Source organism: Carcharodon carcharias, chromosome X (assembly GCF_017639515.1).
Source record: "Carcharodon carcharias isolate sCarCar2 chromosome X, sCarCar2.pri, whole genome shotgun sequence".
Classification (NCBI taxonomy): Eukaryota; Metazoa; Chordata; class Chondrichthyes; order Lamniformes; family Lamnidae; genus Carcharodon; species Carcharodon carcharias.
In genome coordinates this window covers 24,222,172-24,247,775 of record NC_054507.1, presented here as the reverse complement: position 1 = coordinate 24,247,775, position 25,604 = coordinate 24,222,172, and the positions used below count along the sequence as shown (strand labels likewise).

The window sequence follows — 25,604 nt, the reverse complement described above, 5'->3', positions numbered from 1 at the left end:
CTGTACAGAATGTGGGATAATCCGGAGTGAGTTCTGTACAGAATGTGGGATAATCCGGGAATGAGTTCTGTACAGAATGTGGGATAATCCGGGAGCGAGCTCTGTACAGAATGTGGGATAATCTGGAGTGAGTTCTGTACAGAATGTGGGATAATCTGGAGTGAGTTCTGTACAGAATGTGGGATAATCTGGCGTGAGTTCTGTACAGAATGTGGGATAATCTGGCGTGAGTTCTGTACAGAATGTGGGATAATCTGGAGTGAGTTCTGTACAGAATGTGGGATAATCTGGAGTGAGTTCTGTACAGAATGTGGGATAATCTGGAGTGAGTTCTGTACAGAATGTGGGATAATCTGGAGTGAGTTCTGTACAGAATGTGGGATAATCTGGGAGTGAGTTCTGTACAGAATGTGGGATAATCTGGGAGTGAGTTCTGTACAGAATGTGGGATAATCTGGAGTGAGTTCTGTACAGAATGTGGGATAATCTGGAGTGAGTTCTGTACAGAATGTGGGATAATCCGGGGTGAGTTCTGTACAGAATGTGGGATAATCCGGAATGAGTTCTGTACAGAATGTGGGATAATCCGGGAGTGAGCTCTGTACAGAATGTGGGATAATCTGGGAGTGAGCTCTGTACAGAATGTGGGATGAGTTACATGTGGTTTTACAGATACTCTGAAATGACTTACACTTGAATTTCCAGCCCCTTTAATTGATTATTCTCCAGTGTTCATTATTTTAACTAAAACGTACAAGTTGCATCTAAAAATAACTAAGTAGTGTATTCAACTAGCCAGTTACCTTTTGTGTTTAGATTAATTCTGATCGATTAGAATTTGATTCAACTTTATCCAAGTTGGAAGTTAATTTGCAGTGTGATTTGATCTAAGCTGTTTATTTTATGCGGTCAAATTGGAGCCGATTATTATTTGTTTCACAAGATTAGAGAAAACAAAGTTTCGAGAAATGATAATCAAGTTAGAGATACCAGTTAAAGTATGAGGATAGTCCCACTGGACATTGACCCACATCTCCTTTAATTTGTCACTAGGTTCTGATGGTGACACTGCAGAATGACCCTCCTACTCTTGAGACGGGGGTGGAGGACAAGGAAATGGTCAAGAAGTATGGCAAGTCCTTCCGTAAACTGATAGCCCTATGCCTGCAAAAAGACCCAGCAAAGAGGTGTGTATGCTAAGATTCAAAGCCAATGAGCGATAAGATGTACAGCACTGGGCTCTGGTCACATGAAAAGTCCAAGTCCTAGCTCTGACTGATCTGGGCACTCACTTGGTCCTATTGGGCGAGTTTGATGCTCAGGTCAACAGTTGGGCCATCCCATGCCAACATTGTCTCCAAAGTGAAAGCCAAATTCTAAGCCCAGGCAGAAGTACAGTTCAAATATAAAAACAAAAAAACTGCGGATGCTGGAAATCCAAAACAAAAACAGAAATACCTGGAAAAACTCAGGTCTGGCAGCATCGGCGGAGAAGAACACAGTTGACATTTTGAATCCTCATGACCCTTCAACAGAAAGCTTTCTCCCCCCGCCCCCCCCAAACCATCTTATATTTCAACCCTTTCCTATTTTTACTTAGTTCTGTTGAAGGGTCATGAGGACTCGAAGTGTTAACTGTGTTCCTCTCCGCCAATGCTGCCAGACCTGCTGAGTTTTTCCAGGTATTTCTGTTTTTGTTTTGAGAAGTACAGTTCATGTTGTTTGACTGTGAAGTGGCATTAGTACTGGTAGAATGATGGCTAATTGCATTGACATTGGCAAGAATAGAATGAGTGCATACTTCTATCTTACCTTTGAACGTGTTCCAGTTACAGCTGGGAATTGAGAGGAGGCTCTACTCCTGAGGAGTGGTAAAATCTGCATGAATTACCTTTGAAAGACATGGAAAGGTGGGCACAAACCAGCAGCAAACATCATGTGGCATAGCAGGCTGGCACACCAAGTGTGGTGCCAGCTAAGTACAGGAAGCCCTCCCTTAATGTCACCTTGCACAGTGATGTTTCGTGTTAGTGTCGCTCTCCAACTAGAACCCTGTGTTCACACCGCCGTACACCTGGACGTTCCCATATAACACCCATGTTGAGCCTGCAAGATCTGGGTCTTGGGTAAGGTGGAAAGCGAGCAATCTTGGGAGGGAGTTATGAGCCTCAGACAGATTGTTTCACATAACGTTGCATTTTCCAGGAACCAACTAATGATGATAAGCGAGCACTTCCTGTATGCCTTTTCAGAATACAAAATGGAAAAGCACCAGTTGCTAACTTTGTGGCTGGGGACCATTCACTGCTTAGTCAGAGCACATATACCACCTGAACAGAAATATTCTGCCAATGTTGCTGGGTAGGTTATATTTAGTTGCAATAAAAGCTTATGCTGAGTTGATGCTGCTGAACACTTATCAGGGCATTCACCCCATGGAATTTGGCTATGCAGTGTTTCAATATGACTGACTGAATATTGTGTGATTAAAGATTGGCAGAGGCCTGCAAGCATGGTGCAAGCCTACTCCATCAGGAAATGCCATGGCAAAGGCTTGAAGGAAGTGGTTTTAAAAAAAGCCAATTGTGCTCGTCACATTCAGTGGAGTCTGTGAAATGCAGTTTTTGCTTCAGAAGTGTGATACTGATCTCTGAATATTGCCTGTTCTTGCACCAACCAGTACTTCGGCAGGCTGGGGGATATCTCACACGTGGCAAATGATATCACATGAGTTGGTTTCAAGTGCTGCACAGGTCCCCACTCACTCTATAAACTCTATTTTTCAGGCCCACAGCAGCAGAGCTTCTGAAGCACAAATTCTTCCAGAAATCAAAGGTAGGCAAGAGGAGGAGGAGGAGGGATGGGGGCGGGGGGAGGGCAGGGCGATGAAACCACGAGTGTCATTCACCAAGAGTCTATTTTACACAGTGAAGTCTGTGTTAGCGACTTGGCTGTGCAACTGAATTCCAATTTCCTGTTATCATGCCCTTCTCTGCAAAATAGTCTTCATTGATAATCTCTTCAAGAGGATGCAGTTTTTGTGTTCAAATCCCAACCCGAGTGGCTGTTAAAACTCAGCTAACCCTTTGGGGCTGATTTTCCAGTAGAAACATGGCAGCAGTAGGGAATCCAAAGAGGAAAATGACAGAATGCACAATTTATTGTTCTTCACCCAGGCCCAGGCATTTGCCACTTCTGCTTTTGAGATTGAAAAGAAACCTAGATGAGTTCAGCTAACTCAGCACAGAGAATCAAACCTGGGATCTTATCTGAACAGCTCAGTGCCAAACCATGCTACCATTACCGCTTGTCCATCACAAAGAACTTTCTCTGCTTTTGTTGAACAAGCATATGGGCAAAGAAACTTCTAAAATTGCGCAATCCAAATGTCTATGTCTGGCAAATTGGTCTTTTGAAACTCTTTCCTCTTCCTGCTCCCTTGACAAATTTCCCGACAGCTTTACTTGCCCAAACACAATGGAGGTAATTTTGCCTTGGTATAAAACAGGGGAAATCAGATTGGCTGCCTGTTATATACTTATTTTAGTTTTTCTTTCAAGAATACAACATGCAATATAATCCAGTATTGTCCTGTTTTATACCATCAAAAGTTTAAAATGATCCCAATATATTTTGTTTGAGTGTACAGTATTGATGGGAGGTCTTGTGGCGCAACAGGTAGTGTCCCTGCCTGAGCCAGAAGCTCTGGGTTCGAGTCCTACCCCAGGCCTTGATGGCCAAGAAGTTGCATTCATAATGCAGCCAAATAGGCGATCAACCTGAAAATCCTTCTAACACAAGCCAATGGGAGATGGTAAAAGTGGGAGAGATTCCTAGTCAGCCATGTGCTGCAAAGAAAGTTTGAGCCTCTACCATCACTATCCATAGCTCCAGACAACAACGTGCCTGTAAGTGAATGTTGGCTTAGCAACTTGAACTCTGAATGATCTATAACACTGTGTTATAGATATTAGAATGGAAAGCATTAATGGTTACTGATTTTTGTGTTGTGCAAACTCAATGGGCCGAGTGGTCTCCTTCTGTGCTGTACCATTCTACGATTACGTTCCTGATCTTGGCTGCACTGTTGGGGTGGCTTTTGACAATTTTCCTTCTTCCCTGTGGGGAACTGCTAATCACTTGTACATCCCCCATGGCCGAGATCAGGAACTTAATGTATGGAGAATTGCAAATGCCTCCATCTTCATTTCCCTCAGAGCTTCCCACCCGATATTTATATCTCTCAGCACCATTTCCCAACCGAGAGGGGAGCAATTCATCCTGAGGCTGTGCCAGTGCTACTATGTAACTGACTATGTAGAGACATCCAGGAGCAACTGATCAATAAGTTTGTGAGATGGATCTTGCTTCCAACATTTTTGAAGGCATAGGGAGAAAAGCAAGCGTGGAGGACACTACACTTGGAGCTTAGAAGAGAGGAAAGTTGAGAGGAGCACTGACTATACTATAATAAATTAAGGAAAGGCAAGACAGATTGAGACGGATTACCAATCAGACAGCAGGCTATTGTGTGGAGATTGTGAGAAGCTTCATAAGAACTTCCCCGACTGAGCAGGAATGGAAAGTTGATTTTTTTTCCATTGCTTGGCATCTGGTCTAGCTGACAGAAAAGCATTAAATGGTGGGAATGCACAGGGGGTCAGTAAGCAGGTGGAGAGAGGGGAGAAAAAAGGTTGTTTAAATGCTCTTTCTGTTCCAGAACATTTGAAATGCCTTTGACTGATATTTTGATAGCTTAGGACGAGAGCTATGGTTAATTTCACTGCAGTTCATTGGAGAGGTATGGGAGTGTACTCGAGTAATGATTTCTACTTCATGGGCTGAATGCAAATAGTCAGAAGCCAGTGCTTTAACCAATAGGACCTCCTGTCTCATATGGAACTTGTTCTCTTGTTTCAGAATAAAGAGTATCTGATGGAGAAGTTGTTGGGCCAATCATTAAGCGGAGGGCAAAAGGACACAAAGGTAAAGACAACTCCCTGTAATTATTTACAGACAAGGTTTCTGGGCAAGAGATTTGAGTTGTGTCTCTGCCAACTTGGCTCAATGGAACAATGCAATGAGGCAATGATAGTTGAGGTGTTTTAAATATATAAACTGCCATGAGCAGATGAGTAAACAAAATGCAAACGAAGTGACGTTAACTTAGAAGGCAGATGCTTGCAAAGGTCATGGAACCAGAACGAACTGCTGTTGGTTTGGAACAGAAGAATAAAGAACTACTTGATTCTTTACAAAGAGGGAAGTGTTTGTTCCTGTGGAGTACAATGCAGACAGACCAAATTGCAACAGTTCACTGGAGAGATATTGGGGTATAATTGAGCAACAATTTGCACTTCAAGCCTCACCCATTAAACAGGAGACTCCCTCACAACTGTCAATGCGTAAGATAGTGAACTGCATACCAGTCGTTGATTTTCCAGTCTCGTTTAAATACTGGGTCTTATTTTGACCTAATGTTTCCCCCCAACTTTTTTTTAAAAGTAAACAGGGGCCATGTTTTTGAGATGTTAACCAATACTAAAATTCCCTAAAGCTTGGTCCAAGAAACAAGCACTCTTGACATAGAACAAAGAAGAGGGATACAGTGGGCCACTCTCAGATGTGCAATGTGGACTGGTCAAATACACAGAGGGACACATTAATCCGTGGGCTTTTCAACTCTATACACTGCGCAAATAGAATTCTTCTATCTTCTTGCAGGCTGACAACACAGTCCAAGCTACTGGCACGGTGCCAAAGTCTGCGAGTGAGCCAGAGTCTAACAAAAAGGTCTGTATTCTAAAAGCATTAGAGAACGTTACCCAGCAGAGACAATGCAAATTTTAACGACAATTTGCCTAAATGAAAGCACAAGGCAGTACTATTTAGTTGACCAAGTCACACCCTTGCCTCTGAGTCAAAAGGTACGAGTTCAGGACTTGGGCACATATCCTAAACGGACACTGCAGCGCTGCCCTGTCAAAGGTGCTGTCGTTCAGATGAGACGTTAAACTGAAGTCCCACCAGCCTCTGCAGGTGGACATTGCATAGCACCAGGGGATTTTCTCTAAGAAGAGTGGGAGTGTTCTCCTGGTCAATACTTGTTCCTCAACCACCACTGCCAAAACAGGTTAACTGGTCATTCATCTCATTAACATTTGTGGATCTTACTGTGCACAAGTTTCTGGCTGCAATTGCCTACATAACAATAGTGACTGCATTTCGAAAGGATTTTGTTTCTCAGTGATGTGTAAAGGCACTGTAGAAATGCATATCTTTCATTACTGTTGGATACACTGCATGCTTACTACGGTATCAAACTTTAATATTCACAGTGCCAGCTGTGGCTCAGTGGGTAGCACTCTTGCCTCTGAGTCAGTAGGTCGTGGATTTAAGTCTCACTCCAGGACTTGAGCACAAAAATTTAGGCCAACACTCCACTGCAGTACTGAGGGACTTGCTGCACTGTTGGAGGTGTCATCTTTTGGATGATATGTTAGACCAAGGCCCTGTTTGACACCTCAGTTGGACGTAAAAGATCCCATGGTACTATTTCAAAAACAACAGGGGAGTTCTTCCTGGTGTCCTGCCAAATATTTCTCTCTCCATCAACATCACTGAAAGGTTATCGGTTCATTATCACATTGCTGATTGTGGGAGCTTGCTGTGCGCAAATTGGCTGCTGCATTTCCTACGTTACAACAGTGACTACACAAAGTATTTTATTGGCTGTAAAGCACTCTGGGACGTCTGGTGGCTGTGAAAGGCACTATGTAAATGAAAGTCTTCCTTTTTCCAAATAAACTGGAAATAAGCTTAACACCTACTCAGCCACATTTCTTTTCTCAAAGACAGTTTCATTCCAAGTGTTCCACCTTCATCATGTTAGCATTATCTCCAAGTAACCCAATTGGTTAATCTGATCACAGTGAAGTTAAAGATAACAAGTTGCTCAATTGCAGGACATTACCTAGTTAATTACAGCAGGACAGCTGATGTACTGATGAAGGGTGAAATCCTGGCAAGAGTCCTGAAGAGAGAAGATGGCAAAAAAAAATCTTACCGGAAAATAAATCAATGTTGCCAATTGACTTTTCACCTGTGTTGTGATTGACCATAGGTGAGACGGGTCCAGGGATCAAGTGGTCACCTGTACAAAACAGAGGATGGAGGCTGGGAATGGAGTGACGATGAATCAGGTGATGCATATGATGAACAGAAACCTACGGCGTTTCAAAAAACTGTGAGTCCTTTTTGTCTATTGCCAGGCACAAGAATTAACAATCTCTCCTTTTTAAAATGAAATACAACCCAACAAAATCTTTCCTGATAGTTCACTGGTTTTATCCAATTGGAACTGAGCTACACAAACCAAAGATCAGGGGTCTAATCCCTGGTCTGTGCTCAGCTCACTGATTTCAGCCTCACGGTAGTAGGGATACTAATTGGTTGGGGCTTCTGATCAATATCCATTGACCCCTTTTGAAAGTACACCTCTGTAGCTGTCAGGTTAAGGAGCAGGTTCAACTGTCCCACCCAGAACTGCCCCTGGAGCTGTTGTCTTACGAGAAAGGTTTGCTAAAACAAGTGACATTATACTTTCTACACTCTACACTTTCAGAATGTTACAAAGAGGTAACACAACTTGCTGATTTCTGCAAAGAGAACATGACTGTATCCTCATTAGAAAGGCTTCCATTTGGCATCCCTTGATGCCTCAGCAGATCATAGCTGGGCCATAGCAATTGATCTCAATTATTCTGTTAGGGAAGGGAATTTCAGCCATGGTGCTGTTGTGACACTGCATGAATGTTGGGTGAGAACAAGAATGGGACTGCCAGGTAGCCTGCCAACATGGACCTTCAAGGTCCATGCACGAATAATGGACACTAGGGCAGGAAATTGGAGGGGGACCAGTGTCTGTGGAACTAACCACAGCCAGGATGTCAATACCTTACAATCCCTTTTGATTGTAAGTGAGAGAAAGGAAAGGCCCTTACACACGGCTGCTCGTCCCAGTTTCTAAGCAGTGACTCCACCTTCATTTTGTGTGTTAGATTAGTACAGCAGCCAGGGGCAAACAGAACAAGGATAGATGTCTGGCAAAACTCATTAATGCTGACTGAAAAATACAAATAAGACCTGAACAATTTGTTAGATGACAATGGTAAAAACCTAGAGGCTCCCATAGTTTAATGCATGATCCTGCAATCCTGCTGATAAGGGATAAGTTCTAGACCCTCACACTTGACATTTTTACAATACATTTTGTGCTATACTGTTATTAGCCAGTAAGCTTGTGCCCCTGAAGAAATGCTCCAAGAAGACTGAGGATATATAGGCAAATCTGACACTACAAACCTGTTGTGTGAACCTATGGATTAACGATAACAAAAGGATTAGGTCTTTCCAGAGTGCAGTTGACAGAGATATTTTCTTTTATTTTGGGATTTGGAGTAGTGCCACAAGGTAAGTGCCTTCATATGATGAGCCAAATGGGATATTATCACAGTCTTTTTACAAACACATCTTTTCTAACTTGCAGAAGCTAGCAGAGCGGCCCAAGAGCCAAGGTCACATCCGAAGTTTGACAAGAACACAATATTCTAACTAACTTTAACATTTGTGTTTTTGACAGGAACAACCTGAAAGTCCATCTCATCTAAGTAACGAGGATAGCTCTGTGCATCTAGTCCTGCGACTAAGGTAAGGAAGATTCAGCCTTCACTAAATCTTGTGGAAAGTTCCTTGTGCACACACTGACACTGGCCAACATTTTAGTGGAATAAGCTGTGATGATGGATGAACTAGTGTCTGTTCACCTCAGATGAGCACAAGTAGCATGTGTGCTGAATTAGAGCATCTCTGCCAAGGCTTCCAATGGAGTAGTTAAACAAGGCAGCCTGAAAAGGTGCTACTCCTGATTTTGGTCACTGGGAGAGAGTCCAGAATAAGAGTCACTCTCATGGAGAGAGATTGATGTTGATTGTGAAAGGCTGGATCACCCAGGTCTCCTAGAGGGAATAGTGGGGGATGTTCATTTAAGGGTGGAAGGCACCAGTAGGAGTTTGGGAGAAGGGGAATGAGGTGGGGGAGGGGGAAAGGAGAGCAGATTTTCAGAAATAAAATGTTTTCAAACTCTGAAGGGAAGTCCTCCCCTCAAGGAAAATTAGAATTTTAGAGCTGGAAAAGTTAATCCAGGCATGGTGTCACAGTTTCTGTATTAACTGTTTTAATGTTTACACAGGAATTTACGAAGGGAGTTGAACGACATCAGATTTGAGTTCACTCCAGGGAGGGGTAAGTTCCAGTGTGATATTTATTAGAGATGATCTGTCAGAGAATTAGACTTCAAGTCATTGATGTTTAGCAGCTGGTAATAGAATGGCACCAGCAAAGACCTGACCTAAGTCGCCCTTTTGTCTCGGTTAGAAATGGGGCATTGGTCAAGAAATTTAACTGAAAATGGAACAAGTAACCAAATAATTGAGAGGAAAGAAGGACAACTTTTCTTTTAAAAAAAAAAAAAGCTGCTGTGGGTGTCCTGGACCACAATGAATAATGGACAAGGGAAATGCATTCATTGACTGTTAAAATTTAAGCATCAGATTGTCGTTGCCCTGATCTGTATTAATGATTACACTAATTACACGCACAATTTTTTGATACTGGAACCAATTTCAAACATCTGTCCCTGTAGACTCTGCAGTTGGTGTTTCTCAGGAGCTCGTCTCTGCAGATTTAGTGGACAAGTTTGACATGATGGTTGGTAAGTCACAATTTTATCGTATTCAGCTTTCAGAAGAATTTAAAGCCAGAGCAGCAGTAAGGACACTATTGGTCTCAGTACCACTGAGCTGGGGGTGGGGTGATGGTGGAAAAAAGAGGAATAAAAACAGGGTTCCCACCTGGAGCAATGCAATAGGCCCAAATGTGACCTGGAAACTGGGGTTGGAGGACAGAAAAACAGGCAGGATTCATGCTCCTAATCACTGTCCACTGATTCATCCTCTGCCCCGACCTTACCTGTGTGGGTATTGATTTGGCAATAATGCTCATCAGAGTCAAATAGGCTGCTGACACTCGGTCTGAGTTCACACACGGAAGTCTGACTACCGAGAGCTGCAGGCACTATCGGATCCTGATCACAAACACACAGCCCCTTCAAGAGAGATGGCAGGAAAAGTTCCCCTCCAATGTATTGCCTTGAGGGCTGTGTCCCACCACACTCTGCTCAACTAGCTGTACAACTGTTGGATGTTACAATGTCCTGTTACCTGACAACCTTTTTTCTGTTGTTTCTTTAGTGGCTAACAACTTGCAGAGACTAATAGATGATCCTCATTCAAACAGGAGCCTCACATTCAGACTGGTAAGGAGACCAATTAATAAACACCCTCTCTACGAACTTCTCAAATGTTCAAATATTTAAAAGGCTGCACAAAGGCAGTTGTGTGTAAGTTCATGGATTGGCAACAGCTGATTTTTGTCCTTACTCTTGACAGGTTTATCATTTTAAAATTGGAGAATTAATTTTCTCTTGCACCTCCGCTGTGACTTGCCAAACAGAACTGCCCAGGCCTGATTCAGTTTAACATTCCTAAAACTGCAGACTTGATTCCAACTCTGAGCAATGCTTTAAATAGCATATCCTGGGGGAACCTTCCTATTATCCCACTAACTGTGGCTCAGGTATCTAAAGCAATACTGTACCTCCCTTTTACATACAAACCTTTTTAGTACTACAGGATTAGCCTCAATGGCAGCTATCCTCCAACCTCTTTCCTCTGCTTCTCTCCATTGCCATTCTTAAACACTAACTAATCTTGATGTTTCCATCTCAAAAATCAAGACCACTCAAGTTTCAAACTCCACATCCTTGTCATTGGCAAGCCTACCTATTTCCATCTCAGCCCCACTGCCTGGCTCTATTACCCCAGTGTTCCTTTTGTCAGCCACCCAAGTTCCACCCTTTATAAGCTGCAGCATCAAAAACTCCACCTCTCACATCCTCTCCTGTTCAAAGTCTGATTCTACCATTTACCTGTGCTCACCAACTTTTTTGGTATCTGGTTATTGTCCACGTTGAAGGGTGCTTGGGGCATTTTATTTTGTTGGAGGTCCTGTATAACTTAGCTGTTGCTTGGCTGTAATATTCTCAAGTGTTAGTGGACTTCCTGCAGCCTGTATTGATGGAAAGCCCTTTACTTGTCACCGTGATGTGGACACTTTAACTGGGATAAGAGGCCAGTGACTGGCTTGAAGGGTCATAACTAAAATGACTGGGCAGTCTCAATCCAGTTCTCAGTCAGCTGAAGCACAAATCAGAACAGCTTCACAATCTGAGACATCATGGCTAGCTGACAACGGAGTGGGGGACAAACATGATTTTCCTACCATGGGGGTGCTTTTCCAAGCTTGGGGCTCAGACACACTGTTGGGCAGCAGATGGAGAGCTTCACTGTGCATTTAATTGCTGTATCTGACCTTGGAATGCTTCTTGATACAAGTGGGTACTTTATCCCCCCCTCCTTCCATGGCTTATGAAGCCATTTATAACACGGGTACCTCACTCAACTAAGCCAACACAGACCAGGGATCAAATAGGGAGACAAAGAGCAGGAAACTATAGGCCAGTTGGCCTAACATCTGTCATTGGAAAAATGCTAAAATCCATTATTAAGGAAATAGTAGCAGGACATTTAGAAAATAATACAAATCAGGCAGAGTCTACATGGTGTTATGACCACAGCAGATGTTAATTGCTAAGTAAACCAAATCCCAGAGGGTAACTTGGCTTACAGGCCATACCCTTTTTTGTATTCTGAAAACAAGAAGAAAACATGGTGATCTCAGCAGCAAGTCCAATAATGCTTTTGCGATTTTAAAACTTAAAAGTTTTATTAAGAATAAAAGAAAAATTAAGCACATAAGATGACAGTTACACAGTTAAAATTAGTCTTATAAAACAAAAGATGCCCTACTGGGTCAGACCCATAAGTAAACACCTTCCAGGCAACTCTCCCTTATAGATGTTTAACATATAAAAATCCAGTAATATTACCCAAGGCAAACTGCTGTAGCTTTAATAAAGGCATACCACATGACCTCTTAAACACACTTCCACTCTGCTATGGAAATTCAAGACTTCAGAACAGACAGCTTTTTGCAGCCCAAGACTTTTCTGGCTTGACCAGATGGATGATTCAAACTGCATCTTCTCCCAGCCTAGAGCAGCTTCCAGGAGATCTTACTCACGTAGCCAAAAGCCAACAGCCAACCCCTAAGCTCTCCACAGTAACTCTCAAATACCTTTCCCCTTTTTTATCTCCAGTTCCATTGTTCTCATACCTCTTTGAAAACTTAAATCTGTTCAAATAATATCTTTCATGTTTCTATTTTGTCTCTGCTTTCGGGTCAATAAAATGTAATATACCCTCTTTTGTTTACCCATGGAACTCCTGTAAGATGCAAAAATGTTTCTTGATACCTCTGACTTCCCTTTGATATTCAAACGATCTCTCAACTTACCTAAAAATGCAAATGCAACCTATTTACTTGTACCTCAAACTCACCACAATATCTTATTACAAATGCACACCTAACGCCTCTATCCTTTCATGTCTTACCTCCCAGACAACCTGTCTCCAGTAACCTTTCCCCAGTTTAATTAAATCATTTACACACACACATTCACAGAATAACACAATATTCCCCCAAAATATTTTTAAAAAGCATCCATTCTCACTATAGCTTTATAAAAGTGAAAGTGTTTTTAAAATGTATTAATCCATTAGGGACGTAACAAGCAGGGTGGATAAAGGGAAACCAGTCGGTGTAGTGTATTTGGATTTCCAAAAGGCATTTGATAAGGTGCCACATAAAAGGTTACTGCACAACAGCTCATGGTATTAGGGGTAATGTATTAACATAGACTGAGGATTGGCTAAGTAACAGAAAACAGAGTTGCAATAAATGGGGCATTTTCAGGTTGGCAGACTGTAGCTAGTGGGATGGGTGCCACATGGGTCAGTGATGGGGCCTCAACTATTTACAATCTATATCAATGACTTGGATGAAGGGACTAAGTATATTGTATCCAAATTTGTTGATGATACAAAGATAGGAAAGCAAGTTGTGAGGAGATCGACACAGAATCTGTAAAGGGATATGGATAGGTTAAGTGAGTGAGCAAAAATTTGGCAGATAGAGTACAATGTGGGAAAATGTGAAGTTATCCACTTTGGTAGGAAGAATAGAAAAGCAGATTATTATTTAAATGGAGATACTCTACAGGTCACTGAGGTACAGAGATTTGACAGGGTAGATGCCAAGAGGATGTTTCCCCTCATGGGGGAATCTAGAAGTAGAGGGCACAGTTTCAGAATAAGGGATCTCCCGTTTAAGACTGAGGTGAGGAGGAATTTCTTCTGAGAATTGTTAGTGTTTGAAATTCTCTTTCCAGAGAGCAGTGGAGGCTGAGTCATTGAATATATTCAAGCATGAGTTAGACAGATTTTTGAACTGCAGGAGAGCCATGGGTAATAGGGAACAGGCAGGCAAGTAGAGTTGAGGCCCCAATCAGATCAGCCTTACTGAATGGTGGCGCAGGCGGCCTACTCCTGCTCCTATTTATGTTCTTAAACCTTGGTCCTTCCTGGTCTAGGTGACTAGATCCATCACACTACCTGATGCCTTTTACCGCTAATGTGGATACTCTGTCGTTATGTATATTCAAGGCTGAAGTTGATAGGTTTTTGGACTAAGAAAATCCAGGGTTATGAAGACCAAGTAGAAGACCCATGATCTTATTGTCTGGCAGAACAGGCTCGAAGGGGCCATATGACCTACTCCTGTTCCTATTACTAATGTTCTAAGCCATCAATGGGAGTGTTACCACCTCATTTTACTGGTTTGTTTACTTTTAAACTCAAACTCTTCAGTGTAATCAAAATTCTGTATGGGCCTCATCAGCTTCCCAAGATCGCAAAATATCCTCGGCTTAAAGTCTTTTGCAAATTGTTTGATCTTAGTTTAAGTGAAAGTAAAAATAGTTCTGAAATGATGTGGTTTGAATGAAGTTGGTCATTAATGATTTTGAACCCTGCTCTTCCCTCAGTATAACACACAGTTCAAGAGTGATCATTCATGCCAAGCCAGTAATCTGAAACTGATGAGAATCTGGAGTAAATGGTATGGAGATTGGATGTGTCGGTCAGAATAGAACTGAATTCAATCACCAATTATATGCTCCTAAAGAGTAATGAAACACTTCTTGGAAAACCATATTGCCAACAAATGGGGCTTGTTGGCGCCTTTTTTTGGGCAGAACTGAATGTTTCTTGGCGGGCTTAAGTGGCCTTAGCGCTCTAAAATAGTGTCCATGGTGCACACGCAAACTGGTGGGGCAAATTGCACCAGGTGCCATATTAGCGAGGGTACTTGCGCGCATGCAGTGAATGGCTGCCGGAAGTATGCAGAGCAGGCAAATTATGATGTCAGTTAGTGTATAACACTGATTTAACGCCAGCAATGCCATTTTGGAGCTCAATGCCCCAATTAACAACCTCGCACAGCTAAACATGCATCAGCAGCAGGAAGGACCCTTCCACTAGCACTATTTAAAGGGAACATCAGCTCCTTAGAGGTTAGTTGCTGGTTGATTTTCTTCTGGTTGTTGCTATGATTCTGCAAACGTTTGGTGCTTTCTATAATTGCTTCAAGTTGTGAAAGTCTTCAGGGAATGTTGGGGCAGGCGCTGAAGATGATTTTGCTGATTTCAAGGCTTCTGCGCAAATCAGTTGCTACCAGACATGGCTATACTAGTAGGCATTCCCCTTGGAACAGGACATGACTTAGAGAATTAACAGAGGCCACACGGATCAGGACAAGCTGCTGGAAGAGGAGGAAGTGGAACAACATGAGATGTCTGTGCTTCAGTTAGGACGTCCTGACTGAAATCTGCTACCTGCTGTAGCAACAAATACAACTTCAGAGCCGGACTACATTGCCAGTAGCTGTGAAGGTGTACGTGGCGATGCACTTTTACACTGGCTCCCTCCATGCTAGAGCTGAAGATGTTTGCAACATCTCGTAGTTTGCCATCCACTGTTGAATGAGGGAGGTCACTGAGGTTCTTATTCAATAAAAGCCAAATACATTTCGGACAGAGTAAGCACGCGGCTTTGCTAGGTGTGCAGACTTTTCTGCATGCACATCTGCCCTATACCAGAACAAATAGGTGTTCAACATCCAGCTGGTGTGTGACCATAGATAGAGAATCAGGCAGGTCAACACCAATATCTTGGCAATGGTCTGCTACATTAGCTACATTTGAACCACCACAGCAAACCAAAAGTTGGTTACTGGCCGATAATGGCTAGCCACTAATCACATGGCTGATGACTCCAGTGCACAACCCATGCATACATTGAAAGCTATGCTGCTACACAAAGTATGATAGAGCAAACCATTGGCAAGCTGAAACAATTTTTAGGCTGCTTGGATGGTTAGGAAGCTCTACGCTACTTGGCTGAGCAGGTGTCAAGATTTGTGGGAGACTGCTGCATGCAGACCAGATCTATGGCGAGCAGCTATGGAGCATGAGGATTATCCAGATCATGAGCAGGAAGAGGAAAGGAGGAAGCAACCTAGACATCCCCTTTCTGCCTGGACTGCCAGTGAAGGACGCTATAAACGTAATATCAGTAAATACAATGCCAATTCCGCATCCACCAACAGTCCCACACCTGGTCTTACTTCTGTCACTGAATATCGGTGTCTGCTTGACCATAATACAAAAATAACAACAATATAAACATTCTAAACCAAATTTATAAATGAAATCATGGTATATTGCGCAGACACAAGTCAACTAATCACCTTGTGTATTCCCTTAGTGTTTTTCTCTGCCTTTACCTGTTCTAATGTTCCTAACAGTGCTACTCCAGTGGTATTAAGCATGACTGGTGGAAGGAGACTTCAGTGGGGGAGACTACAGGTGGCTTTGCAGGATGCCCTCAGGAGATTTGGGCCTAGAAGGCTGACTGTGGATTGCACCATTTTGGTATGGATGGCAGCAGTCTGGGCTGGCTGGCAGGCAACAAAGGCACTGGCAGAGTGGCAGACAGAATGCTGTCTTCTGGAGGCAGCACAGTAGGTTCATGCTCTATGGAATCACTACTGGAAGAGATTGTGGGTTTGCTGTGACACCCTACAATCCCCTTTGCACACTAATCCACAACCATTATGGTAGTAGTCTGAGCCTCCCCTGTAGGACTTGGGTGACTGCTGGTACTGCAGTGGAAGTTGTGACATAGACCATCAGATGCTGCATCATTGTTGGCTCCACAAGTATCTGAGTGAAGTTGGCTGCCATTTCTATGGAGGAAATGATGGGTTTCAAGTTCTGTGCAAACTTGTGCTACCTCTATGCTCCTGGACATTTCTGGCAGGCTTCCCAATGCACCAAGCATTTTGTTTTGCAAACCCATCGACTTTCTTCTGTAGGCTACACCATCAAATTGCTCATCAGCATCCTTTGCTGCGGAACACAGGTGTGCCCTCAACATCTGGTGAACTGGTACCTGAGCTATCCATACCCTCTGCTCTGGCTGCAAGCCACTCATGCCCATTGCTTCACCACATGCAGATCCTGCCTCTAGGCTGTACTCTAAGATACGCGCAACGTCAGTATCTGAACGGGTAGCTGCAAGTGAGAAATCATGTAACGGTGCTGTGTCTTTAGCCCCGTACCTCCATTTGGCATCTGCTGACCAATCAAGATGTAAAACTAAATGATTGAAAGGAATGCCAGCTGGAAGCTCACTGTTTCCCCCTCGTTCTCCTCACAGGTCTCTGGCTGTGAGGGCTGCAGCCCTGATGAAACCAAACTCATTGGATTTGCACAACTCAGCGTAAGATGACGATTCGCCTCAGCAACTGGTACCAAAGAATTCTGGGACACCTCTCTATCAACACGACCTGAACCTCCCCTGCCCCTCCCCAAGAGCACTTTATACACGCTGTTTAATTATTATGCTTCTAGTCCTCTGCATATTATCAATACTGTAGTAGTAATAGTTCAGTATTCAACAAAGGATTTTCAAAAGATTGTCAAATTACCCGGCCCTAGTATCAGCTCCAATATCTTAACCATATACAATGGGTTTGTGCCTCCTTGAATAGAACAAAGTGTCTTAATTCAATTCTAGAATTATAAAAAAAGCCATTTTATCTCCCTCTCCCTTGCAGCCTAGGTCAATGTTTGAAGGTAAGAAACAAGAGTAAGGTCTCAAAACATGAATGCACTTAGTCGATTTAATTTAGATTATTTGCCATTTAATTTGCAGGATTAGTCTCATCTTTACTTTTCCTCTAGTCCTGTTAAGTATTGGCATATAAAAAGTGTTAATTGTACTGAATTTTCCTCAAGGGTAGATATACATATGCTGCAGCACCACTGGGCATAAGGCTGTATTACATTTACAACAATAAGACAGTTGAGTACAGCCAGTCATTCTCATGTCATAGGAACTTTTAGTCACCAATTAAAAAAGGGGGAAGTGAGTTAGTGGCATAGGAAGATTAAAGAGCTCCTAGTTAGAAATGGCTAGTCTCTTGCACATAGATGAACAGTAAACATTAGTTGCCGCAGCAGTGAACTGGGCTTGGAAGAATTGTTGTCAGAGAGTTCTTTCAGATAAACCCTATGGTTGGAGCCCCATCAGTAACTTATTACAACAAAATAGGCTACTTAGGAGACCTCTTAAGTCACCTTAAACATCTTGTCTACAGGATTTTCTCTGCAAAACCAAACTTAGAGCACCTGTTACAATGTCATAAGGGTTTAAGAGTAACCTGGTTTGGGCTCATCAAAAGAATCCACAGTATGAACTCAGTTTATGTGGTCCAGTCTTGCTGTTAAATGAACTGGACAAAAGAGGAATACGAAAACTCATCATTATGTCTATGATGTGGTTTGAAATCTGAAATGTGGCTCTTTAGTACTCTAATTGGCCTTAGTTGTGTGTGGGATGTGTCTGGATTTAAGGATGTTTGTTCTCCTTTAGCTCTCCCCACTGATCTTTTTAGTGGCTCAGTGAGTTAAACAAAGGAAATTTTTTTAAAATCTAGAAAAGCACTCAGCATTTCTCATTGCTTGGCTTGGAATCTAATTCATTGCACTTCTGCACGAGCTTGCCTCAGAGTGCGTTTCAGCACCCCTGGCTTGATGAATGAGAGTCGTCCTTCCTGTGCATCTCAACAGTCAGTCAAGGAGTGATAAGATGATGGTTGTGGGGCAGAATGTTTCTCTCAGCTGTTTAAAGTCTTATTAACATGCAGATATGATCTATAGTTTTTAACAAAATGGGGCAGGGGATGGAAGGGTAAGGAAACACAGAGGCGTAAACCCTGGAGAGCAAATAAATGAAAGACCTATTCCAGAATTATTCTATTCAAGGAATGCGGTATTTCTGAAGTAAAGCACATACAGATTGCAATGTCACAGGTTTCCTGGAACACTTATGTCTTGGCTTTTGTCCAGCCACACCCATATGCTACTAGTGATATGTTCACCAAAGCATGGAACTATGGGTATAGCACCTCTCTGAATTAGACTTGAATTTGCACAGTCCATGCCTTGAGTACTTATTCTGCACTTAATGATATACTTCCTCTGGGGAAGTAGTACACCTTGTTAAGAGATATTTAAGTCTCCTTGGACCTCCTCATTACATGGAAGCAAGACTTGCTGAATGTAACTTTAGTCATGCAAATCAAAGGATCCCTGCATCAAAATTCTCTTTTTTTAAAATAGTGTGATGCAGTGATCCATCAAGATGATGAAATAGTCAATTTGTGAATGAAGATCCACGCCCTTGCTTCTTGCTGCAAGTGTCAGGGTCCAATTACAGAACAGGTTGAGGTTGTAGGTTTGACTCCAGCTCAGCTCCATTGTACACTTCAGGGGCAAGAAATGGGTATTACACATTTGAGTGGCAGAACTGAGCAGATCTCCTCCCAAAACCAAAGATTGATGTGGACCATGGGCCTGGAAATTTCAGGACATATAGACTGACAAATTATTTTTATGAAATGAAACCTAGAAGCTGTAAAAGATTAACATAATTGTAGAAATGTGATTGGAACAGGAGAAGTCCCATTTACTAAAGTACTTCATAGCATTTGTAGTAACCTCATTCCGAAGTAAAACTGCAAAACAACCAAGTCACCAGTTAAAACTGGTCTAACTAACCACATTAATGATATTAGCCAGGCTGGAAATAGAACAAAAGCTCTTATTATATCTTAGTATGGAGTTATCTGCAAGGGTCAAGTATGTGGCGTGCAGATAGTGACCACTCACAGATGGGTTTTATATTCAATCCCATTGTCAATGAATGTCTCTAAGACATTCTCAGTAGGATAACAGCCCAGTGTGGTACCCAGAAACACAAACCAAGAACGCTGCAGGATTGATTCCTGGCCTGTGCTGAGTTAGCTGAAACAAAAACAGCTGGAAAAACTCAGCAGGTCTGACAGCATCTGCGGAGAGGAATACAGTTAACGTTTCGAGTCGGTATGATTCTTCATCAGAACTAAGGAGATATAGAAATGTGGTGAAATACAAGCTGATCGAGGGGGGGTGGGACAGGTAGAGCTGGATAGAGGGCCAATGATAGGTGGAGGCAAAGAAGAGATTGTCCTTTTGTCTATGGCATCTTTGGCAAAGGGGTGTTGATATTATCTAAGGAATGTGCTAATGGTGACATTAAGGGTAGAAAGCAGGACAAGCAAGTGACAGATGGCCCTAGTGGGTGTCGGGTGGGGGTAAGGGATCGAAATGGGCTAAAAGGTGGAGATCTATCGTTTTATCTCCACCTTTTAGCCCATTTCAATCCCTTCCCCCCACCCGACCCCCACTAGGGCCATTTGTCACTTGCTTGTCCTGCTTTCTACCCTTAATGTCACCATTAGCACATTCCTTAGATAATATCAACACCCCTTTGTCCATGGCATCCTTGGCCATCTCTTCTTTGCCTCCACCTATCACTGGCCCTCTATCCAGCTCTACCTGTCCCACCTCCCTCAACCAGCTTATATTTCACCACATTTCTATATTTCCTTAGTTCTGATGAAGAGTCATACGGACTCGAAACGTTAACTGTATTCCTCTCCACAGATGCTGTCAGACCTGAGTTTTTCCAGCTGTTCTTTTGTTTCAGATTTCCAGCATCCGCAGTATTTTGCTTTTATCTGAAACGGTTTGTGAGGAGCAATGATGATTAAAGAATTTGGGCACAGATTAATACTGTATGCTGTTAGCCCCTCTCCCTTCTCTTTCCCACCCTATACATATGCTAAAGAGCATGCTTTCTTGAGGAAAGCACTTAGAATGAATCAGAAACACTGTCCATTGCCACAATACGTACGTTATCAAGCTCAAGTGGGACTGCAGAGACTTGCCAACCTGTCCAAATAGAGGAACTGAATTACAAATACACACTTGGTCCTTCACTCCTACCGAAACTAATAGAACCTTACCCCCACCAGGCAGTTTTACTTGCAGTTTGCCTGGTTCAGTCTGACTCATGCGCGTACAGTTGGACCAGAGAGAGGAAAAAAAACAATCACTGGACCCACTGCAGAGAAATACAAGAAGTCCTGTGTAAACAGGTGGATGGGCTCATAAGAGAACAGGGGTGGATGAGGGGAAGAAACAGTACATCAATCCAAAAGCAATTTTTTTGAGGGAGGGTTGTGGAGACACAAGGGGAGGACAGGTTAAATTATATCAGATTGCTCAATAGTGTCCTATTCTTTTCTCAGCATTATGGTATCTGCAAGTTCATAAACTGGGATACAGAATTGGCCGTAGCATATCAAGTGGCACAGTATGCCAGGTATTGCTAGCATTCATTTTAAAGTGGGCAAAGAGAGTGTGCTTCACACTTTATTCTAAACACAGCTGTGAAATACCCGGTATTCTGGAACTGGGACAGTTCCTTCATACACAGAGAATATGATGAAATGGTTTGCTATAGGGTTGCCATTTGTCCAGTTTTGAGCCAGGTATCCAGAGATTTAGATATAAATTTGATACCAGCAAGCCCAGATATTTTGATCAGCATTGTTTTAAAATCAGCATTAACCAATTGGGCTACCGCTGATATTAAAAGATCAGGAAACTTGGGTGCAAAATCATAGAATTATGCAGCACAGAAACAGGCCTTTTGGCCCATCGTGTCCATGCCAGCCATCAAGCACCTAAAAGGAATTAAAAGATCAATTTCCTGCATATATTGCTGTGTCATGACGTGGAAACAATTGGAGGTAACTAGGATTTCAGATGGATAATTCTTCAGCAGCATAGCAAACTTCAAACTCAAGCCCCAATCTCCCACACAACCGGTATTATTTTGGCAAAATATGGCAACCCTAGATGCATGATTTTGGGATCTCAAAAGCATAGAAGGGAAACCAAGTTCTGTTCAGTAACCATTAAGTGCACGGTTGAGGAAAGTGCCTTGTATTACTGCTTTCCATGAAGGATGTACTTGGTACTAGATGTATATGAAGCATTGTAAGGACTTATTAGTATACGGGTTTCAATGTATTAATACTGCTGTTGTTTACATCCCATGATTACTGGATATACTGTATCCTCATGGAAGACTGCAAAAATTGTGGCTAATATTTTATTTAAATGTCCTTGATGTGAACGTGGGGAATTGTGAAAGAATTCCACCATTTTGCAAATGATTTTTGTTCTTAGACATTGTAAAACGTGCCAGCAACCAGCTTGTTGCACTAATGTAAAAGCTCTTACTATGGCAGTGACATAGGCAGTTGTGTTTTGTCAATTATATATTTGGTCTTCCATTTCACAAACACTTACTGCCACATGCATCTACTGCTGTTACAGTCCAGATCCTGGACTGATCTATTCTTCAAACCTAAACCACAGACTATGCCAGAGAGCAATGGTTAAATTTGGATACAAGCAGATCAGTCCAGGACCTGTTCCAAGCAGGTGCTCTCCTCCAACATAGAAGTACTTAAAAAAGGTGAGGATTGCAGATCATGTGTAAAAGCAACACTAAAACAGCCGTGTTGGAGTGACAGCCCTAGTTACCTTGTGGAGACCACCTTTTAGGTGAAACAAACTGGTATATCCATAATTAAAAACTTGCACACTTCAGTCCTAGCATCAATTCCTGAATTGGCCTGGATGCTAAAGCTAGGAGAGCTGGGATTGGAAAAGCCAGGTTGGAAAAGCAAACTATGGTAGGGCCGCCACATCCTTCTCTTCTGATAAGACCCTCCTCTGACCAAGAGTTTGGTTACCCCTTCTAATATCTCTCCCTTTGTTTTATTGCATCTTTGACTGATCATGCTTCTGTGAAGCACTTTAGGACAATCTACACAAGCACATTTGAACATAGAAGCAGACATTTATAGCACAGAAGGGGGAACATTCAGCCCATTGTGTCTGCACTAACTCAACAAGACAACTGATCCCACCTGCTGTAGCCAGATATGTGTTTAAAGAGAAGTGTTGTTTTAAATGGAACTTTTACTGTGTTTTGTTCCAGAAAATAACCAGGCAACCACTGCTAAACCCAGGGTGGTTTAAACTGATTTAAGATGGGCTTCTGGCCCGATCGCTATCCTACAATCCCTGTTGGGAGTGTGAGCGCCTGAAAAGGGCACACTCCATCTTCATAAAAATGTGATCATGAAGAAATGGCAAAAAAGTTTACTAAAGATGCACTACACATCAAAACGTTACACAATTGTTAAATGGAGATAGTTCCACAACTACTAGTTGTGGAACTATGTAACCAAGATCCACTGGCCACGAGTCCACTGGTTTCAAATCAACTCCACAAATGACAGGTGTGCACCTTTAAAATAAAACCACCTAAAATCAGGAGTTGTGCCCGTCGTCCACATATGTCAAGGGCCCAATGCTGGTTTTAGGTCCACTTGCCGAAATAAAACAGGAATAAGTGGAGACAGCACCAGGCCTGCACTGGTCAGGATTCTCCAGTAGTGGAATACTTGAAGAGTGCATTTTTTTCAAGATTGTTGCTGTGGAGCCAGGAGGGCTGTCCTGGCTGTACAATACCCGATAGCCTCCACTTTCATTGCTACCCCACGACCCTTGAGATTTAGCTCCAGGATGCTGTCAGGTATTCATTTTCCTGTGGAAGCAAATATCATTAATGAGAGCCAAGGTCCAACTAGGCCTCCCAGTTGGCATTTGCACAGCACGTTTCAGGCCTGAAAACAAGCCTAAAGGAATTTCAATCTGTTACTCAGATCATTGAGGGGGACAGAGAGAAAGAAGCTTTGATATGATTGGCATCTACATGATCATGGTAAACAAGTGCATAATGCCTATGCTAGCATTAAGTGTTGAGGCCGTGATAGTAAAATATCTCAAAACCCAAAGTGTTACATTTTCTACTACACGAACAGATCTCTATTACAGTAAGGTTTACACTCCAACCCTTGACTTTAGTCTTAATCTGATCGCACTGGACCTGTACATAGGATATTAAGGAGCATCTATAAACAGCAATCTCATTGCAGTCCCAATAGCAAATTTTGAGAAAGCAGCCCAATAAATGGCAACCTTATTATACCAAGACAGCAGATAACTTCATTCAGGACAGGATGGGGAGGATATATAAATATTTTTCATTTGTGTGTAAAAAGTGACACTTGAAATGGATGTATCTTAAAAAAAGCACCAAACAATATCTCAACTTTATGCTTCAAAAGGCAACTGTACAACAACCAGCACTTTGTGCCATAGAAAGAGCTTTGGTCAACTGGTAGAGTTGAGAAATGGTTTATGATCTTTTGTTTGCTCCCTCTCCTACATTCCATGTTATCACCTGAGTAACACCAAGTAAAGTCACCACAATCCAATTGTTCAGAGTCTCTGCACTAATTAATTGCATTTTCACTTAAGGAAAACAAGTGTTTCTGGTCAAGTATTCTCTCAGCAGTGCACAATGTGGACTAGTTCGCAATGGAGACCTGGGACTCTGTTTAATATAGATATGTACCAACCTCATGTTTGGGCTATTCTCACAATTAGAGTTAAGTATTCAAAATCTCACCTTTAATTGGTTACCTTATGCATCATGTGTGTTGCAAGCATCGGCTTAGCTCAGTCAATTGTATTCATGCTTGAGATCATTGGTTTAAGCTCCACTGCCAACTCGAACACGTTGGGTCACCATTTCAGAGCACTACTGAGGGCATTGCTGGAGATGCCACCTTGTGGATATTATGCTAAACTGAGCATCTATTTACCCGCTTGGATGATGTAAAACTCTATTTGAGGAAGAGCAAGGAATTACCCCAGGGTTCTGGCCACCCTTCCCCTCTCTAATCAACACCAGTGATGCATTATTCGGCTACTTACTATTTGTCGTTTGTGGAGCCTTACTATGCACAAATTGGCTGCTGCATTTGTCTACGTAACAGTGACACCTGCTTCAAAAAGTAATCCATTGGTTGTAAAGCACTTTGGGACATTGAGGACGCAAAACGCGCTATGTAAATGCAAGCTCATTCATGCTTTCTGCTTGGTATTTTCTATCAATACAAAATAGCGGCATTGATGAAATTCGTGCTAAGATTCTCCTAAAGAAGGATTTAGCCTCCAATAGGTCAACAGTGTCAACAGCCCTAGTCAAACCTCCAGGCCCATGAAATCAACATGTTAAGAAATACAAGCGCAAATAGAATAGATTTGCCTGAGCTATGTTGATTGCCAAGGGCTTGCAGGCTGTAATTTGGATACCCAGCAACAAGTGACATCAGGGAATATTTGTGCTCAAAGGAGGCGAGCAGACAACAACCACTGCTTCAAAAAGTGTAGGAAAGCTAACCATTCTATAACATGCTACAGACAGTCAGCAAAACAAATGAATAGTCCTGAAGTTCTAGAAAAACCAACTTAATCCAGACATTACCAGAAGATCAATGGAGAGGATTTTCACTCTAGCTGGGTCTAAACGAAACAACAAGGTTGTGGATGAATCTGCTGAGAATGAACAAAAAAGGTCTTGTAACAAATAAAGGACCAATGAGCAGGAAGAGCCTTGGAAGTATTGGGGTCAAAGACTCAGTGCCCTGATCACCAACTAAGACCAAGAACTAAATGTAGCACCTGACCTCCATCAAATTAAATGACAACTGAATCAGTTTGACAGGACACCTCAAAGGATCTATGTGATGAGAGTTGATCTCTTTATTGGATACTAATGTTTCATAACATGAAAAGCCATGATTTCCACATATCTGAATTGAGAGGAGAGGCGCAGAAGAGGATTTGGAAGATTCAGAAAGTTCAATGTTTGGAGGAGTTCCAGAAATAGATTAAAGTTATAAATCACCAAGTAGCTCTGCAAAAAAAGATGAGTAAAAGTTGGAACATTAAGAATGGTTAAGAGTTTAATTAACCTCAAGTGAAATTTGTAAAGCCTATCAAAACTTAGTTAATAGCTGTCAGTCTCTGAACCCAGAGACAGCAAACAGTATAGAGAAAGATAACATACATGCAAGGTTACTTAAGC

General features: G+C 42.2%; 1 protein-coding gene across 1 annotated transcript in view; it reads left to right on the top strand.

The window, feature by feature from the left end:
- Nucleotides 1-16,994, top strand: part of LOC121273250 (STE20/SPS1-related proline-alanine-rich protein kinase-like) — a 33,789-nt gene extending 16,795 nt beyond the window's left edge. The window contains exons 8-16 of the mRNA XM_041180281.1: nt 1,054-1,187; nt 2,787-2,835; nt 4,921-4,986; nt 7,124-7,246; nt 8,642-8,709; nt 9,251-9,303; nt 9,704-9,772; nt 10,311-10,375; nt 16,857-16,994. Of these exons, the coding sequence (XP_041036215.1) occupies nt 1,054-1,187; nt 2,787-2,835; nt 4,921-4,986; nt 7,124-7,246; nt 8,642-8,709; nt 9,251-9,303; nt 9,704-9,772; nt 10,311-10,375; nt 16,857-16,928 (699 nt within the window). The 3' untranslated portion in view covers nt 16,929-16,994. The remainder of the gene's footprint in view (nt 1-1,053; nt 1,188-2,786; nt 2,836-4,920; nt 4,987-7,123; nt 7,247-8,641; nt 8,710-9,250; nt 9,304-9,703; nt 9,773-10,310; nt 10,376-16,856) is intronic.
- Nucleotides 16,995-25,604: the final 8,610 nt, after the last annotated feature.